This window comes from Enoplosus armatus, chromosome 11 (genome assembly GCF_043641665.1).
Source record: "Enoplosus armatus isolate fEnoArm2 chromosome 11, fEnoArm2.hap1, whole genome shotgun sequence".
NCBI lineage: Eukaryota > Metazoa > Chordata > Actinopteri > Centrarchiformes > Enoplosidae > Enoplosus > Enoplosus armatus.
In genome coordinates this window covers 14028434-14047185 of record NC_092190.1, presented here as the reverse complement: position 1 = coordinate 14047185, position 18752 = coordinate 14028434, and the positions used below count along the sequence as shown (strand labels likewise).

The 18752-nt window shown below is 41.7% G+C and overlaps 1 protein-coding gene across 2 annotated transcripts in view; it reads left to right on the top strand.

The window, feature by feature from the left end:
* pkp4 (plakophilin 4) overlaps positions 1 to 18752 on the top strand; it is a 72180-nt gene that overhangs the window by 31700 nt on the left and 21728 nt on the right. Inside the window, exons 4-8 of one of the 2 annotated variants that reach the window (XM_070914817.1) lie at positions 4182 to 4216; positions 7934 to 8059; positions 8591 to 8784; positions 9559 to 10135; positions 18177 to 18347. In XM_070914817.1, coding sequence (XP_070770918.1) covers positions 4182 to 4216; positions 7934 to 8059; positions 8591 to 8784; positions 9559 to 10135; positions 18177 to 18347 — 1103 coding nt within the window. Of the gene's footprint in view, positions 1 to 4181; positions 4217 to 7933; positions 8066 to 8590; positions 8785 to 9558; positions 10136 to 18176; positions 18348 to 18752 lie in introns of both variants that reach the window. The other variant, XM_070914816.1, reaches the window with a different exon arrangement.

The following is an 18752-nucleotide window of genomic DNA, read 5'->3' as shown; positions in this document are numbered from 1 at the left end:
TCAGAGAGGAGCAGGTATAGAGCTGCTTCAAGTGCTGCCAAAAAGGTCCGGACAACAGCTCTCTGAAAATGTACACAGCCAGGCTATTTAGTCTCATTTCCTCTTAAGAAGTACTGTATTCTAGACCTCAATTTTAGTGTATCCAACCACGCCAGTGATCATATTTAGAGATATAAGCTGTTGTGACTGGTGGTGGGGTTTTAAAAAAACTCAGTTTCTCCTCTTTTTGACATCTTTAGGTTCCCTTTGTTTGCTGTAAACTACCTACTCCGTAAGACTACAACTAGTTTATGTGGGACAGGCAAAAGAGTGCATGTTAAAGCTGAAACATCTACTGAATTAATTTGTAATGTGCTAAATAAGAGGCATATTATATGTCTCGACATGGCAGAAGTTATTAACTTGTTGACATATACAGTGTGTGTTGTGCTCTGCGTTTCTCTTTGACAAAATCTTGCCCCCTGACCAGATAACCTGACTTGAAAATGACATAATTATCCATTTCTGCTTTGAACAGGAATAGCAATTTTCCTGTTCTCTTGTTGCCACCATATAATGATGGTAGCCATTTTGGAATATAATGTTCCGTCATTACAACTTTTATCTCCAGGTTGTTAGATTCATTAGTCCTCAGTGAGGTGAAGACACGCCTCAGCCCCTGCACAAAGCTGATGAAAGGGAAAGTAACATTAAAAGATACTTGTGTCTTTCCTACAAATGTAATTTTACTCATCATTTGTCAGAGCTTCAATGCCTACTCCCAACTGTTTGGCATGCATTGTCTGTTGCAGTCCCCACAGGTTAAGATGATTCTTTTTAAATATGTCTTAATATTAAAATGATTAATGGCGGTAGAGTCACAATTGAAACATAGTCCCCTTTAAACTGAAGGAACTTTTGAAGGATTGGTCACTCATAAGCCTCGAGGCTGATGCTACAACTCCACGGCTTTCATTCACAAAGTTAGCAAGCACTAGTTGCCAGTGATCCTCACAATTCTTCAGATGCAAAGGAAACACAAACAGGGATTATTTCTAGGTTTAGTTCCTGAGACTGTTCAATCAGAAAGGGCCATGTTTACCTGTGGCATGATATGAGGCTGTTTGATCTGACAGTGCTGTTAGCGAACTGTTGTTAAAGAGCACACTGTTTTTTTTCTACTGTGCCCTTGTGTTCCAATTCACTAAATAACCTACTGTTTAGCTGTGTGTTTATTTTGTAGTTCGTGTTTTTAGTTGTTGCAGAAAAATCAATGCACTTTGTTTTCCAATTGGATTTTGAGTTTGGATTTAATTATTTGGATACTACCCAAAGCAGCTATTAATAGTTCAGTACTTTCCTATCACCTTGCTTCACTGATGCCACAGAGATAGCAGTTCTGTGTCATGGTTCTTTGGCACGCAAGTGGCCACAAGACCTCTCAGAAACATAGCTAAGGGTTGAATAGTTGGTAAATAATCAGGTCTTTCCAGCACCTTTGTTATCCAGGTTTCCTATAATCCTATTCTAATAATGAGCCAAGTTTCCCATGTAGATGGTGTTTCGGAAAGCAGGTTACTGCCGAAGGATGTAATCACATTTTGAGTACAAGTACATGTAAACGCAGCCACTCACCAGGGGGCCAGTAGTCTTCCACCACCTCCTAGGGACCCTATAAAGAAAACCTGCAACACCATTTTCACACCTTTTTTTTTAATCCTGAGAAGGACAAATAAAATGGTTGTCACTGGACATTTGTGTGTGAATGGAGATTAGCTTTAACCATTGAGGTCACACTGCTTGGCTCAATAGCTCAGCAGGGTGACAGCAGAGGTGACGGCACACTTTAGGATTCTGATGGGAGTCATTACATTTCATGACACCTCCAGAGTTGACCACCCCCTTCATTTCTGTAAGCATACAGGGGGTGGTCGTCAAACTTGACCTCCGGCAAAACTCCTAAAAGATGCGACCTCCAAAGGGTTTGATGGGAAATAAAGTGTCCTCTCAGGGTTAGGCCTGTTGTTTATCAGCATCGGCAGTTTTACTATCACTTTACACTGCCTTCACCCAGCCAGCCGGTCGACATGCAGCTCGCATGGTGCATCATCATTATGGTAGCCATTCTTCTACTTCATCTGCCATGGTCCAGTGGAGCACAACCCACCCAACTTCCTCTTTTTAATTGCCTGCGTGCTCATTAAAATTCTGAGAGCTGTGCGTCTTAAAGCCCATTGAGTGTCACGTTAGATGGAAAAATTGCAGCAGTTGCAACTTCAGGTGCACGATAGAAATTACCAGCAAATAGAGAATATTAAAAAAGAAAAAGGTGGGAACACTGCACCGAAGTCTCCTGCTTGGCCTCGTAATAACCATCCTTGGGAAAATGGCTCTGAGAAAGTGAATGACTCCCTTTGGTCCTTTTGGTGGCTATTAAGGTGGCTTGCATGTCTGTTCTCCATTTTCCTCTCTGCCAGGGCCTTGACAGAAAGTAATAATTTGAATGCAACACATTTGCTGCAGCATTACTATAATTTTCCTTATTTAAAAAATATCTTTTGAAAAATCTTAAGATCCTAAAAGATTTTAGTGTGTTTCAGTTTTAGTTAGTTTAAGTTGCATTCTAAGGTGGGATTTAAGAAGATCAAAATGGGTGTTTTCTTTTACAGGACTTATAATGTTCTCTTGATCTTGATCATGAACTGAACACACAAAAATTAATGTCTTCTTATTTTGTTTTTTGTTCCATATTTTAACTTTGGCGACAGTCTGAAAGAAATGATGGTGAAACTTATAGTTAAAAAGAAACTGACAAGAAATACTGTATTAAACTGGATGCATCGGCACGCCATTCAAAGTAGCACTTGGAAGAAATGTTTTCAATCATCTTACAAGCTGAAGAGCAAAATTAAGAGCAGCAAATGTTTCTCCCTGCTTTCATCTTTCTTTCTGTATACATCAACACCTTGATTGCAGGAATCTGTGTGAGATTCCTGTTGTGAAGGTTCAGTCAAGACATAGGCTTTGCTGTGGCTGGCGTGCACCTCCTAAAAAAATTAAGTACACGTCAGAGCTACGGCATCCTACTTGTTTCTGATGCTGGTAGAGATTGTTGAGAGTGAAGACAACACTAGGGAAGAGACTCTCTGTAATCTTCTAACCTGGAATGGATGCCTCCGGCCAAAGGCCTATGAGATAATGTTTCGTCAGAAGACATCTCACATTTCCCAAACAGAATCAACGTCTTCAAGTCAAAGCAGCGTGTGCAACAAAAGAGGAGTCAGTGACATGGGGTAGCCCACTAGAAAACAAAAATGTCAGGCATGTTTCGTACCGATTGTGAGGCCCCAGACATTTTGCAAATGTGATTAAAGGCTGGTGACAATATGCAGATTCTGAGCTGATCTGAGCTCGTCATTAAGTATGGTCCTTCATTCTGTGATCCAGGACGATTCCTCATCAATCACCACGCAGTGTCTGGAGATCCTTTCTGTTTTTGCTGCTTGGTATCCTCAGTGTTGTGGCTGAGTAATAGTCACAGATTGTGATCGCGCTCTGGCTGGACCATTATTCACCCGCATTATTCTCTTGAGGCTGAATATCTCTCGGAGATTCTCTCTTTGCTGGAATATACACTGGCATGCATGTCAGGATTGTGTTCAGATGTCAGGACGCTGTGAGCTTGTACACTGTGTGTGTGTGTGTGTGAATATACTGTATGATCACTTCTGATTTACTGTAGGAGCTTGCCTCAGTTGTCAGTGCTCAGTTTCAGCTCCCATCGGGATGTATTCCATCCCCGGCCTTTTTTGTACTTTTTGGCTCAGCATTGTTTTAGTAAAGCTGCAGGCTTCCAGTCCCACATTTATAGCTATTTTTTTGTCAGTGCTGATGGGTCCTCAAACAAAAAACTAGCTGTCACCAAAAGCACCTTTTAGGCCTTGATAAACACAGATGACAGGAATGGACTTTACATCTGAGTTGTAAACATTAAATCTGCACTTAGGCGGTATACTCTGAACCTTCTAGCTGTTTTATCTCAAACACAGTGCTTACCATCTGTGACCCTGTTGTGAAAGGAAAGAGTATATGAGGCCCCTGAGGTGTCTCTTCCAGATGATTTCACTCATGTCTTTCACTGTGGTGTCTCTGGTTTGTAGTGCACCTATTCACTTTTTCATCTCCTGTTGTCCCCCATACAGCTCATCTGAGAAGTCCCTGCCTTGGAGAACTGCAGGTATGTCAACTCAAACACCCTCTTCCTAACAAAAGAGGGATAGCCATGTGTATATGCATTCTGGTCGTATTTGGTGTCCTCTACACTCATTGGTAGGAGTGTTGAGGCAACCCCCCCCCCATAGAGCCTTACTGTAACATAATGGGTCACAAGGCCACCTACTTTCTCTGGGACACTTGTTGCTTTGGATATCATTCAATACTAAAATACATAGACTTATTTAGGTTTTCTCCCTACAGGTTTGAAGTAACATGTCTCTGTAGCTTGTGTATCAAGCTAGCTTACATTTGTATTCATTCATTCATTTCTGTTCCTGTTTGGCCCTGATTACACCTTTTTGGACCTATTAAGCGCTATAGTTGGTCAGTAAATAGACATAAATACCCATCTGCTTACATATTCTTGGTTTACCTTATGAGGTCCACTCTAAATGATAGTGGACTAGACAGTTCTGTTCAGTATCACAGTAATGAAATAGTGACATATGTAACATAAGTAAGGCTTAACTGCTCAGCTGAGTGCTTTTTAATTATTATTGAATATTGGCAGAAAGGACTGTGTGTTTATCTTTCTGTACTGGCTTGGTTAAGTGTGTGTTTGTGTAGCGCTGTACAGGCATGTTTTACATTTCACCAATAATCATTGCTAATGATGAGCCTTTTTAACTTCCAGTAATAGACAGCCTAAGTTGTATTCTTGTCTTAATATTTATCAAAGCTTTTTCTGCCCACTCGCACACAACAGCATCAGTAATGGGGAGCGGAAGGATCCCTCTCAGACCCTTTTGGTCTATGTTTGTTTAGCCCACATCCTTGAAGGATCTTCAGCACAGAACAGATAATGAATTGAATTTACTAATGTATTTCATGGCTTATTAATTGCATAGTGGAACTTGGCGAATTTCTTCAATGGTCATTAATCTTTTATTGTCGATCCTGCCAGAAGAGCCTATGGGGGGTTATAGTTGTACATATGCACTGGGAATATTAATACTACGCAGTTTTCTCATTCGCTGCCTACTCCCCATTTCCTCGCTGAATGCGTTTCATTAGAGTTGGAACAGAGCCGGGGCTAATCACTATCACTGTTTTGCTTTGTATAGATTTCTTATTGCACTGTAGATGATAAATGATAGTCAGATGTGGCAATGTACTATTTTTCCAATCAAAATGAATTTAAGTCTAAATGTGTGGCACAGAGCGTAATGTCCGTGAGGCTTATTGGCCTCACGAGCCACCGTATGTCTCTAATGTCTGGGAGTTCGGGATGGAGGTGTTACTGTGGAAACAAGCCTTTTAGCCCCAGGATGTCAATGCAGTCGCACCTCGTGTCCACTGTGAGCAGAAGACGAAACACCCCAGAATGAAAGGTCTCTCTCTCTGTTTCTGTCCCCTGTCTCTTCCTGTTGAGCTGCTTATTCTTTTTTCAGACAAGAAAGTTTAACATGTCAGCATCATCATCATCATCTTTTTAATATGTATTTTCAAGCATTAGAATCCATGTTTAGTGTTGGTTAACCTGACCCAGCTTGGCCACTCTCCATTATGTGACATCACGTCTGGTGGACATGAAAACTGCCTGACCAGGTCCAGATGTCACTGTAGTTTGTATATACTGTATATAGATATCATTTTTGAAAACCCACATCATTTCCCAACACATTAATTAACTGGGAACAGCAACCTACAACCTAGCATGTGAGACAAATACGAATGATATTCTAATGGGATACAGATGAGCTGATTGTCTGTGTGGGTGCTGCTGGTTTTAAAATTCATCACAGAGGCAACCTGCGTGAGAACAGACAACTCTCTTCTTCAGTGTCTCGAGAGAAAAATAAAATACTCTATCCAGAGTGGTCATGTTATTTGTGAAAACAGCAACATTGACAACATTAAATCATTACATGTAGGAGACCTAATTGTGAAAGCCAAAAACCCATGCCACGCAGGGATATTTGAAGCCAGTAATGTTTCATCTTCAATGTGTGAAGAAAAAGGGCTTCTGTGTGTGTCTCTCTCTCTTTCTTCCTGTTCCTCCTCTGTTCTGGCTTTTTGGCATCTCATTTATCAAACAGGGTCAAGGCTCAGTATAAAAAACCCTGTGGTCTGAAACGACACACCGTGTGCCAGACACAGAGTCACTGCCAGAATGGAAGGAGACAAAAGACTTATTCAGTCATGTCATTACTTTCGTTTAAAGGACACAGAAATGTTTCTTATAGAGCCGTCTCGTTGTTTTACTATAAATACTTTAACAAGCCCGTAGCCAAGGGGAGGCATTGGGGTGTGATGCAAAAGTAAAAAATTAGACTGATTTTTCATCCACTTTCATCCACTACAATGTGTGAAAATTCCTTTGAGTATTTCAACCAATTCAGTTTTCATGCTGTCCTATTGTTTCACTGACAAATGTCATATGTTCTGTCAATAAGTGCTTTACAATGTTTCAAGGACATTATGATAGTCTTTTAAGCAAAAGTGTAATTAAGTCTAACTGTAACGCTGTGCTTTTATTGGCTCAATTACAAATGTTTCACAAATTATTAGGAAAATCTCACTGCTTTGCAAAATTATTGTGAATCATGAAGCAACAGCCTCTCACAAAATTAAATGAACATCAATTTCCCCCCTGAATTCTGTCCAACAATATATAAAATGAAATTTATGAAATAAATGGAAATATTGTCAATTTACCGTAATGTTATTATAATTTTAACGCTAAAAGAGGAAATCACATGCTTCCAAGAAGTTTCCTCTGGCTACGGGACTTTGTATGTCTCGCCCTTACCCAGCACACAAGTCTTTTTGGAATGGGTATTTTGTTAAAAATACAAACAGAGAAAGACAAAGAAAGAGAGACAGTACACAAGAGACAGTGAGTGGGCGAGAAAGCAAGACTAAACATAAACCTTCAAATAACAACCAAATACATTTAATAGCTTCACTTGTTTTGCAAATAGTGAGGATGTTTGACAGAGGCTGGACTTGCTGAAGTCGAGGTACTGTCACTGAGGAAAAGTGGGGTGACCTTCTCACAACAGGCCATGGCAAATGTCTATTCTGACAATCTGACTTTAGATCTTCAGAGGTGGGAGTGCAAGATGCCAGGTTGTCAAACACACTAGTCTTGTGTGTCAATAGGTCAGCATGGGCAACGAGGCGGCTTCTTCATGGGATTGAATTCTGATTCTCTCACCAGCTAACTGGGCAGGATTTGATAGACCCTGGCAGCCAATGTTTGCCTCCCGGTTCCCCTCCACTTGTTGCCTATTGTTCTAGTGATGGCAGAGTAACTGAATGACACCGGTCACGCTTAACAAGATTGTGATAATGGGGAAACATTGTGCACAGCCACATTAGAGGGCTAATTCCAGTTCCTGTTTGCCACACTGGTTGTTGTCATGCATGAAGAGAGGAGGATGTAGGTAAATGTTAGAGCAGTGAAACTATTTGGAGCATGGCTGCATACACAGCCGAAGAGATGTGCTACACAGTTTTGCTTTCCCAAATTAGTATGGCAGTAAAATTTAATGACTCCAACTGTATACAAGCGTGAAACTAATGTTGATGAAATGATTGTCTGTTATTGTTTCCTCTCAACTCCAAAAATTGTTGTCTGTTTTAATGACTATTCTAATCTTTCCATCCAAAGCCCAAACTCTTAAACTGTTCCAGACTGAAAGCTCTGACTCCCTGCTCTGCTGTGTCTCCCCAGATGTCTCCGCCTCAGGAGATACCAAGTCTCGGGTGACTGACAGCTCCCAGTCGCCCAGCTACCGCATCAGGACTGAGTCAGAGCAGGTGTCTTTGTACTCCCCGGAGCAGTCCTCCCTCCATGAAAGTGAGGGTCTGTTATTGCCTCCTCTCCATCTTCTGCAGCCCTCTTTTCTCGTACTCACATCTTGATTTTCTTGCCTCAGCGATGTCCCACAAAATTGAATGGCAATTCTTCAACTACAGATTGTCTCTTTACTTCTCTTTTGATGATACAGAAAGCCTGTTTTGTCTTGCACATTTGTCTTTTCCATACTGATACTTGATACTTTGAGGTTCACCGATAACAACTGATCCCTCAACGCAGCTTATGAAAGGATGAATGATGTACCATGGCACACTGAATCATAGGGTGGTAGAACAGTTCGCCCCTTGCTGTGCCATTTGTCATTAGTAATGCTGTCTAGGTAAAGGTCTATTATGAAACCATTTATGATGTCTCTGTCTCCTGTTCCTCTAACCCTTCCCTCTCTCTGCTCTCTTTCCACATTTCATTTTTGTTTGTCTTATTCCATCACTCTCTCTCTCTCTCTCTCTCTCTCTCTCTCTCTCTCTCTCTCTCTCTCTCTCTCTCTCTCTCTCTCTCTCTCTCTCTCAGGGTCCACGGGGAATTCGCGTAGCTCAACTCAGATGAACTCGTACTCGGACAGTGGCTACCAGGATGCCAGCAGCGGCTACCTCAGCAGCCAGAACGTGGGCAAGGCTGAGCTGAGGATGCAGCACTCCTTCCCTGGTGCTGGCACTGGTACACTGGGGAAGAATGCCAGGGCTGAGGGCCAGGCTTCAGCCCAGGTACTGCCAGCAACTGCACGTACAAACATATTGCAGTTGTCAAGCACAAAATGTATCTGTAAAGAATTATCTTCTGAGTAACGCAAGTATATATGCAGTATATTGTTTAATTAGAAAGTCATTGTTCACGATGTTCAAGCGCTCATGAAATTTAATTACATATCCGACAATAAGTTTTTAATTGATGACAACAAAAGAGAAACACCAAAACTGCTGTTGCATGTTTTTCAGTGAAGGTAGCGATGTAATGAGGTGCACAGAAGGTACACAGTGCACTGAGCACCGGGACATAATCATGCTTCATACAGTGCTGTACACACATGCCACTGAGAAACCAAATGGCACCATCACACACAACAGACGGGGGGCGGAAAAGAGAAAATAAATGTGGCCTAGAGTCATGCCCTGTAATAAATTGTTTTATGTAATGCTGTATTATTTAGCATTATCATCACACAAGCCAATTGAGAGTACAAAATGATTGTTAATAACAGTTCCCACCACAGCCAACAGTTCCCACCTGGACAAAAGAGAACATACAGTACATAGAGATGTAAAGTACTAGTAAAAGCAATAATAGCAATAATAATAATAACAATAATAATAATTGTAGCAGTGGGTGTCGAGCAGGAACATGAGGACACTAGGTGGCTTGCAATCATAGATCCAGACTCTACAGTGTCGGAGGCAGAAATACCTGCAGAAAGCAATTTTATAGCTCCTTAAGGACTGAAGAAATGCATGAAGCCATATTGTTTTCTTCCTGACTTGCAGGTTCCAGCTGTCACGACAGCAGTGCCTGGCCGTGCTATGCGGAGGGTAAGCTCAGTGCCTTCTCGCTCTCACTCGCCAGCCTACGCCAGCAGTGTGTCCCCCTCCCGCGGCTCCCTGCGTACCTCAGTTGGCAGTGCCTACGGCTCCCCCATTGTGACTGAACCCAAACCCCTCTCCAGCATCTTCTCTACTACCTTGCCCTCTGCCCAGCGCACCAGTACCACCGCCGCCGCCGGCAGCGGCTCACCCTACTCCACACAGAAAAACTCCCCAGCTGCACTGCGACGCATGGGCTCCACAAACTCACGATCAGGCAGTCGTACGACCTCGCCCTATCAGGCCTCTGCGGGGTCATCATCGGGCCGCATGGGCTCGCCTTTAACAATGGTGGACAGCATCAACCCTCCACTGACTAAGCTGCCTACTCACTCATCGTCTCCAGTCAGGGCTAGTATGACCGCTGTGCCCCAGCACTACAGCTCCACTCTGCCCCGCTCCATGCTCCACAACACCGACCCCTATGGACCCCAGAGTTACGACATTTACGAGAGGATGACGCGACCTGACAGCCTCACAGGTGCTCAGATGCATACACACACACTCACACACACACACACAAACACACACACACACCATTTACAGTGTATCAGCTCAGCAGTCTGTTCAAACTCACTTAGACTGTCAGATCAATAGATAATAACAATTTTCAACAGGTGCTGCAGTGTTCTATATAAAACGTCTAAGGGCAATTAGCAATAGTAAAATACCTTCTGTCAAATCAGGAAAAGAGGAAGAGAGCACATGGTGTTTCCTCTTTGTTTTGCCTCGCTGCCCCTTCTTTTCCATTCATGCATAGCTGTGTGTCATCGTGTGTGCACACACTATTACATCACAATATGATAGAGCCAAACCTGCAGCATTAATAGAAAGGCATTCATTTAGATAAAATGCTTCAACATAGTCATGTAATGAAATGTATGAAGCTATCATTAGTTTAAATGCATATTACCTTCTTGAAAAGCCTGATAACACAAGGACATTGATATAATGAAGTAATAAACACCTTTTTTTTATTTATTTATTTATATATATATATATATATATATGTTATTTAGTAGAGGATTTGTAGTGCTGGCTGTAAATATTTGGACAGTGATACACTTATTGTTGGCTTGTTGTTGCCTCTGATGATTCAGCATACTGACTCTGGAAAGAACAATGACTGTGAGGTCAGTGGTTGTCCTGGAGTGGCGCCAAAACAAGGTCCCTGCAAGAAGACAAATATTAGCGCGAAGAGTATACTAGGCTGCTAATCATAGTTTGTTTTAGCTTTTTTTTTTAGTAGCCCGTATAGCTGATACATGGCTATGAAGTGTCTTGGAAGATTTTGAATTAATGATTAATTCTAAAGCTTTGCAAAATATAGAGAAGACTTTTCTCATGTGTGTTTGAGCATCTTGTGCATCTGCTGCACCTCTAACTACACCCAGCATTACTAATGGGTGTGGGCAATAGTGTGTTCTGCCCTATCTGTAACCATGGTGTATGGTTATAGTATACATGTTGTATACTAAGTATGCATGATGTTTATGTAAAGACCGTTTTTTAGTTTGCAGGTTAAATAAGTGATAAGCAATTCAAGTTGATACAAAAGGAGGTGTCCCTATTTAGTGAAATAATAGAGAAGATAGAAGAAAACATTTTCACCGCACATAATGGAGTTCCTTCCAAATCCATTATTTTGTGCATTAAGGTTATATTGTGGGCACTCACAAAGGAAAAACTAAGGTGGCCGTATAACTGCGTGTGTGTGTGTAATTTATTCAGAACCGTCGAGGAGATCAGGAAGATGATAATTGCAGAACCAGAGCCCAAACTAGCTTGTGTGTCATCCTTTTAGGAGAAAGAGGCTAAAACAAGCACTGCCTAATGTTTTCTAGCCAAACATGCATCTTGTCCAAATCTGGAGCCATCCAATTCTTCCCCACAGCAAAAGGAAGAGGCCAGCCTGTGCTGATTCATTCTCAGCCCTCACTTTTTTAAGGTATCTCCTGCAGATAAAAATGTAGCTTTGTCAAATAATGAAAACCACAGTTATTACATAGCATAATCACACCTTTTGTTCACATTCCAGTAATATATGAAGGTTTTTCAGCTGAAGAAAGAAATGAAAGTAGTCATTTATAACTGGTCAAAGCCCAAATCCCACCATAAAATCCAAGAACATTTTTGCCTTCTTCCAAATGGTAAAAGAAGCACTTATTCAGCATATCACTGTATTATTGTCACAAGGTTAATGGACTGTTTTCTGCTTGACTTCATGCTGCCTGGGGATATCCTCAGACGCCCTGGTTGATGATGACATTCAAGGTGAACATTTCTGGTCGTTGTGACATCGGTTTCCCATCATCCTCAGTGTATTGTGTTTGCATGTAGGTGCTGCATGTGCACATGTGACCTTAATTGTTCTCAGTTAAATAATCATCTCCAATCAATATCCATTGTTACCATTGAATGTGAACGTGTTTATTGTAGTGTTGTAGTGTTATCAGCTACACTGTGGTTTAACTATGCTATCAGTAGGTCAAAAATATTATCACAAAATGTTTTTTTCATATTGCTCTATTGATAATTATCACAGTATACACATAATACAACTTCATTTGAAGTTCAGGAGATGTATTCATCTTAGGTTTGAAGGATTTTAATAGTTCCAGACAATGATTTATTTCTTAATTGATGACATAATACTACCAGTATATATGGTTTAACTTTTAAGCCTCAAGAAGGCAATGGAAACAATGCTGTTAAACTATTACAAAGGATAAACAAGTTGAGCTATATTGGCGATAATAACAAACATGCTGTATTTCACAAAAATATACGAATTAGTAAAATGTCCTGAGTTCTTATCATATGGTATAACAGCTAAAAATGCAGACACAGGCAATTGCTGCTGGGGTTTGACTGTAGAGCTATCACAAGAAACTTGTATTGGCATTGGTGCTAGCTTATGTGCTTGTGCTAGCATTTTGGGCTGCAAACTCTTCACAGGTGGGGTGGCACCTTTTTCAGATAAAGGAGGAGGTGTGTTGTGTTTCCCAGCCTTGTTGGCACATGTCGCCTGTCACATATATCAAACTGCTCTTTACTGGACTTAAGAAATCCAAACCTCCTTTAAGTGCCGGAGGTTGTGTGACCTCTCGTTGCCAGAATTCTTCATCTTGTGGGGATGTTACCCCTCTGTCAGACGTTCATTTTCAGGTGCATTTGCAGGTTCCTTTAAGTAGGCAGTTGTGTCACACAGCTATGAGTGATGATATCTCAAGCATACATAAATGGGTTTTCAGTCTCTGTCCTCTGAGCAGAGTGAGACACCAGCCTAGTTCTCCTCTCTGGTAGAGCAGCCCTCCCATATCCTCCTGTCTCTCTCACCCCCCGTCCCCCTTACTGTCTCCCTTTCTCTCACATAAACCTCAGTGGAGCCTTACCTCTAACATAGTCATTTGTCACAAGTGTTTGATGAGCCATAGTAGAAGGAAATGGGATGATCACATGATCAGGCTCAATTGCAAGCATTTGGCAAACGCCAACCTTGATATTGTTGCTGTTGGTGGTTTTCTGTCAGTATATATATCAGAAGATGTTTTGCCGTCTTTCCTCACCTCTCTTTTGCTCTGTCACACATTTTGTGGTTTCCTCTGTTCCCTTCACTCGTATTTTCTGTCTTCTCCTATCTTGTGCTCTAATCTTTTTTTCCCTTCCCACCCACCTGGCTCCCCTCCCTGCACTGTCATTGGCAGGAAGTCATACCTTCCCTCTGCTGCTGAAAAATGGAAAATGAAGACAAATTGTCCCTAATAATGTGCTCATTATACTCAATGTCCATTTCAGAGCAGAGTGAACAAAGAAAGAGCAAGGGGAAAGGGCATATCTGCATGTCTGCGTTCTCAACCTGACAGCCAAGCCACCATGGTGGTTTTGACTGTGGTACACTCTATTTTTATAGCTATTCTCACTTTTATGTATACCGATTTTCTGGTAATCATGCCAGTTCTTCTGCTTGTTTGGAGAGGGTTTTTGAAAATTATTTTTGTTGAGGAATGCAGTCAGCTGCATCCATTTAAGTGTTTGTTTCTCCAGAGCAAGCATGCGCCAAGCCGCCACCGCCCTTCATCTAGCCGCTGCCAAGTGTAATCTGTTAAAGCCACGGTGAGAGGGCTGAGGGGGAGAATTAAATGACTATAACGCACCAGGAATGTGGGCCATTCATCCTCAACAGACAGCAGTATGTTATTTCTCCCTGACAATTTGCAGATGCTTTTAGAAGTGACTGTAGTCCTTCTATCAGGGGAGCAGAATAAAGAAGGCAGACGGATTAGTCTCCTCTAAGGTTGTTTGGATGTTGCTACTTTCAGGAGTCAGGCTGCTGAGAGGGAGAGATATGCATGAAGGCTCCTGTGCCTGGGAGATTCTGTCCCTCTCACTCGGTCACAGCTGTGCCAAAAGCCCCGTTTCTGTGGCCGGGCTTTACATGGGATGAGAAGTCTCTGGTGGTCCTAGACAGCCTCATTAACCCTCTTTTCATTTTCATCCTTTCTTTCCCTCCCCCACTTATATTCTCTCCTGCTTTCTTGTCTGCTGCTCCCGCCTTTTCCTTATGTCCTCCCACTACCTCCTCTCTCTTCATATCCTCACCCCCTTTAAACCTTTGAACAAGAGAAGCTGAACTGATTTCCTGCCAAGCTGCTGCTAGTGGCTATTGTCTGCACTGCCAGTGTGAACGGCTTCCTGGGCTTTTCAGTGTGCCAGTACAGTACACAGCAGCAGTATTACTCTGTTCATTGCTTTACTAGTTCACGGTAGTGGAGTACTTGTTTCCATGTAGTTCACAGTTAAGTTTAACCCATGTGCCTCAAAGCTTTTTGGGTATTTAATAGAATCCAGATAAGTGTGATATTGTGAACCTGCAGTATATTGCAGCTACAATGGTTCTTTTAGCAAAAAGCCACAAGAGAGCACACCAAAAACAAATATATTCACCCTGGAGTGGCTAAAACTGTCTAAGCTGATCTAAAAGCGTTGCATTAAGTGGCTCATTGCTTTTATTAAACAGCCTGGAAATATAATTTCTTTTGAATGGCTTGAAGAAAAACCAAGCCATTCTTAAACAATGGAGAAACAACCTGGGAGCAGGTGTGGAGTGGGACTGATGTTCAGCCCGGTAATTAAACAATGTGGAGTGGACCATAGAGGAAGGGTGGTCAGGAGGAGGAGGTGGGCTGCTATTGATGGGGACCAACCTGTTGCATCGGCAAAATAGGCAAGATTTTTACCATAGTAATTTTTTGTAATTAAATTATTTGGTTGTTTAAGACGCAACAACAAAACCCTCCGTGAGACACCACGCCAACGAAATGGCACTCCATTAACAGTTGGAAATCAGCTCTGAAAAATAGATTCAACATGTAACTGGCCTCCACAACCTTGATTATAACTCTTAACAATGTCAGGTGGCTAAGCAGAAAGCCAGTGATAAAATGAAAATCAGAGAAAACCTTTATTTGAGGTTTAACTTGATCTTGACAGTTCATTTAGTATTTTGTCAGAGCTGCTTCACATCGAATAGCTTGCACTTGCATTAGAATATTATTAAACAAAATATATCCATCATTATAGAGCACTAACTGTAGACGGGATTGAATGGGATACTGCCAAACCTGACCAGCCACTGTTACACTGGTAGGACTGTTCCATTTTGCTATGCTCACTTACTTCCCTATACTCTAGACTTGGTTTGCACATTATCACAGTGTGTTTGTATGAGGAGAAAGCTCTACCAGCTCAAACTGCAACTGTGTAGAAGCCCATTGAGATTTCTCTCAAACCTACCCCAACACTAGCTGTTGGCTAAGCAAAACAGTACAGTACAGATATACTGTGAGTTGTGGTTTTCCCTCAGAGCATTAATATTTAAAGAGATATGGGGTAGCCCTGTCTATCAGCTAGTCTTAACCAGTCCATAATCTGGACTACAACCACTTTTTTTAAAATACACATTAACCATTAATCTAGTTAATTCATTCTCTTATGCATTTCTTATGCAGCAAGAGGTTAGCAGGGTCTTTTGACCAGCTGCCTGATGCCCCCCCCAGAGCTCGGCTTCTGAACTGCTGAAGACTTGGTGCTTCAGAGGTCAGCCTCAGTCTGGCCCGCCTTGTCCATCTAAAATCTTGACTCGCCTTGCCCCCAGAGATCCTCTGCTCCCAAAGGAGCCAAACATTCTTATTTATTAATTTCCTTCTTCTCAAACTGTGACAAGAATCCCTCATTTAGCTGTTCTGCATGGCAGAGTTGGTGTTTAGCAGCAGTCTGCGCCTGAGCTCATGCAGTTGGAGAGGACCCAAGTGACGTTTGGAGGCTCGTGAAATGTGCAATGAGCAGTTAGTTGCCAACTGTATACTGGTCCACTGGGCTTCACAGTTCAGTGAGCTTCACTAATGTGAGGTTTCAACACAAACACATAAACATAGATTCAATTTGTACTGTATTTTAATCATAACATTTTGTTTTTATTGCATATTTTTCCCTGTCACTGTAAACCAGCGGGTTTTTTTAACCGGCTGTGGGCTTCACTGGGATGGTGTAGCATGCAGGAGGTTCACACTGTCCTCCTGGTTCCACCATCAAACTGAGAAAGCCTCCTGATGTCCTGGTAGTAGTCACTGCGACAAGGACCCTCACCCACTGTCCTACCCTCAAACACTGCTAAATGTGCTTTTAGGAACACACAATCAAGCTGGTCCGCTATCAGGAAACAAACCCCGGGTCTCTGCAGTGGTGGGCGAGCACATTGCTCTGTATGTGCGTTAATGATAAAATATGTTGTTGTTACAGTGTCACATAGACTTTTTTCTAATGAATAGTGGAAATAATTCCACTTTCAAGTGCTTCATCCGGTACTTGTCCTACATGTTTGTAATTACCTGTTATCTAAAATGAATGATGGAGATCGGGTTAGCAGTCTCATAACCGGGGGTCTTCTTTATATGGAAGGACTCAGAGCAACAGATATTGTTGTTGCCTCATTCTGCTGTTATTGTTTCACATCTGGACTGAATCGGTGTCAGACACGACTTGCTGCTTCATGCTGCTCCTGCAGCCTGTTGTTATAGGGAATTTTCTGGAAAGCTTTAATTTGGAGCACTCACCTGTGTGTTTCTTTTTCTCAGCCCTGTCAGGTTACCTTGTCGCTGATTACTGAAGCTATTTCACGTATCACACATTTCCCAACATCTGCTCTGGCCATGCTCTGATTGGTCCACATTCTTCTTGGTCCAGCAACCTCGGCTCTAGTTGGCCTTCACCAGTAGCTGATTTTACCCATTTAGTGCCGTATTTATTATAATATATTATTCGCTTCCACCTATTCTTCCTCCACCAGCAAAAGATGACAGACGGACGACACCAGTGAAAAGCAAAGCAACACACAAACTTAACAGTGTCACTTTTAGTTATTTTATCAAACTCTCAAATTGTATTTTAGCATATGAGGCTAATAGAAATGAATGGCTAGTTTGTTTTGTTCTTCTCTCCACAATGTTCTTTGGAGTTCAACTACTGACTAATTACTTGTTATTACCTTTTAGGCAAGGTTCAGAATGTGCGTGAATGTCGACTGTAAGGCAAAGGCCGCCTGTTTTTGTCAGTGCTAGTTCTTTGAAGTTGGCTTTGTGTGTTAAGGCTCAAGGTAGCTGTATAGAGAATCTGAATTTTTTAAGTCTTTAGTTGGGGTGACAAAATCAAATTCATGGTAACATGGTTTGTTATTCAACTCTCTTGCACTTTAATTTTTCCATATTCTAATTGGTATGATACTTATTTGGAATATATCTAGCATAAGTACAGTGTGTGGGCAGTGTGTATGCCAACTTTATGTAATGTGGATTAACAGTTACAGTTCTTTTTAATTGTCTTAAAAACATGATTTTTTTTCATTCATTTCCATCCTGTATGAAAATTGCCATACAAAGCTGAAACTTGCTTGAGAGAGGTCACAGTGTACACCACGTCTGCTTTTATTTTTGTCCGGGTTGCATTATTGTTGTATGGTAATGCAGAGCGGACTGTGCAAATAAGTGAACTGCCTTACCACGCAACAATGACATTAACTTTGACAACAATTAAAGGAGACATGTTGTTTAATATGATTATCTAACTCAAGCAAGTATCAAGTCTCTTATAACAGTTTTTCATACCACAACAGAATAAATGGAAACCAATGGCTGCCTACACAGTGGGGGAAAATAATTTGATATTTTGTTATAGATATAATATAAAGCAAAAACACCTCCCTTCCTGTTTCTCTCCCCCTTATTGCACTCTGATATGTTTTAGATATTTAACTGATACTGTTATCCAGAAAGAATGACAGTAGATGAACCCAAAAGTCATTCAGTGTCTTGCTCAACAACACTTTGACAGGACACATGGGAGTTGATTGACAGGTTTTTGCTCTTTCAGGGCTCAAACACTTTGACACTTCTGTTATGAGACTGTCTGTGTAATCATTAGACCGTTCTGCTGCTTATCCGCTAACTGCTCTCCTACATCTTCAGGAATACGGAGCTCATATGCCAGTCAACACAGTCAGCTGGGCCAGGACTTAAGGTCAGCCATGTCCCCAGACCGCCACATTGCACCAATCTACGAGGATCGGACGTTCCAGGGCCCGTTGTACCGCAGCCCCAGCCACACCCAGCAGGGCACCCTCTACAGGAGCACCTCAGGTTGGTCCCACGTTATTTTATCTGGTACAACCCCAGAGGCAAGTAAAAAAAACTCAATAAGGACATTGACAAACCACCCACAAAGGACACATCATTATAACACAATATCCAAGACACACCCACCGCTGTGTGTTTTCTTAATTTCCTCTCATCTATGGGCTGTCACCTTGTCATGATACTCCTGCTATTGTTCTGTGAATTTGAATTGCAAAGGTGTTTTTTCTTTCACCAAATGAAAGCTGTCAGAGACAATTTAAAGTAAAGGAAAGTGAAGTGAAGTGATTATGATTCAGACATTTTAAGTGTTACCTTTTGTGTCACCAGGGTCAGGTGTTGAAAAGGCGTCAAAGTCTGCAAACTGGTAACCAGAAAGAAATGTTAGCTAACAAGTGTAGGACTGAAGTG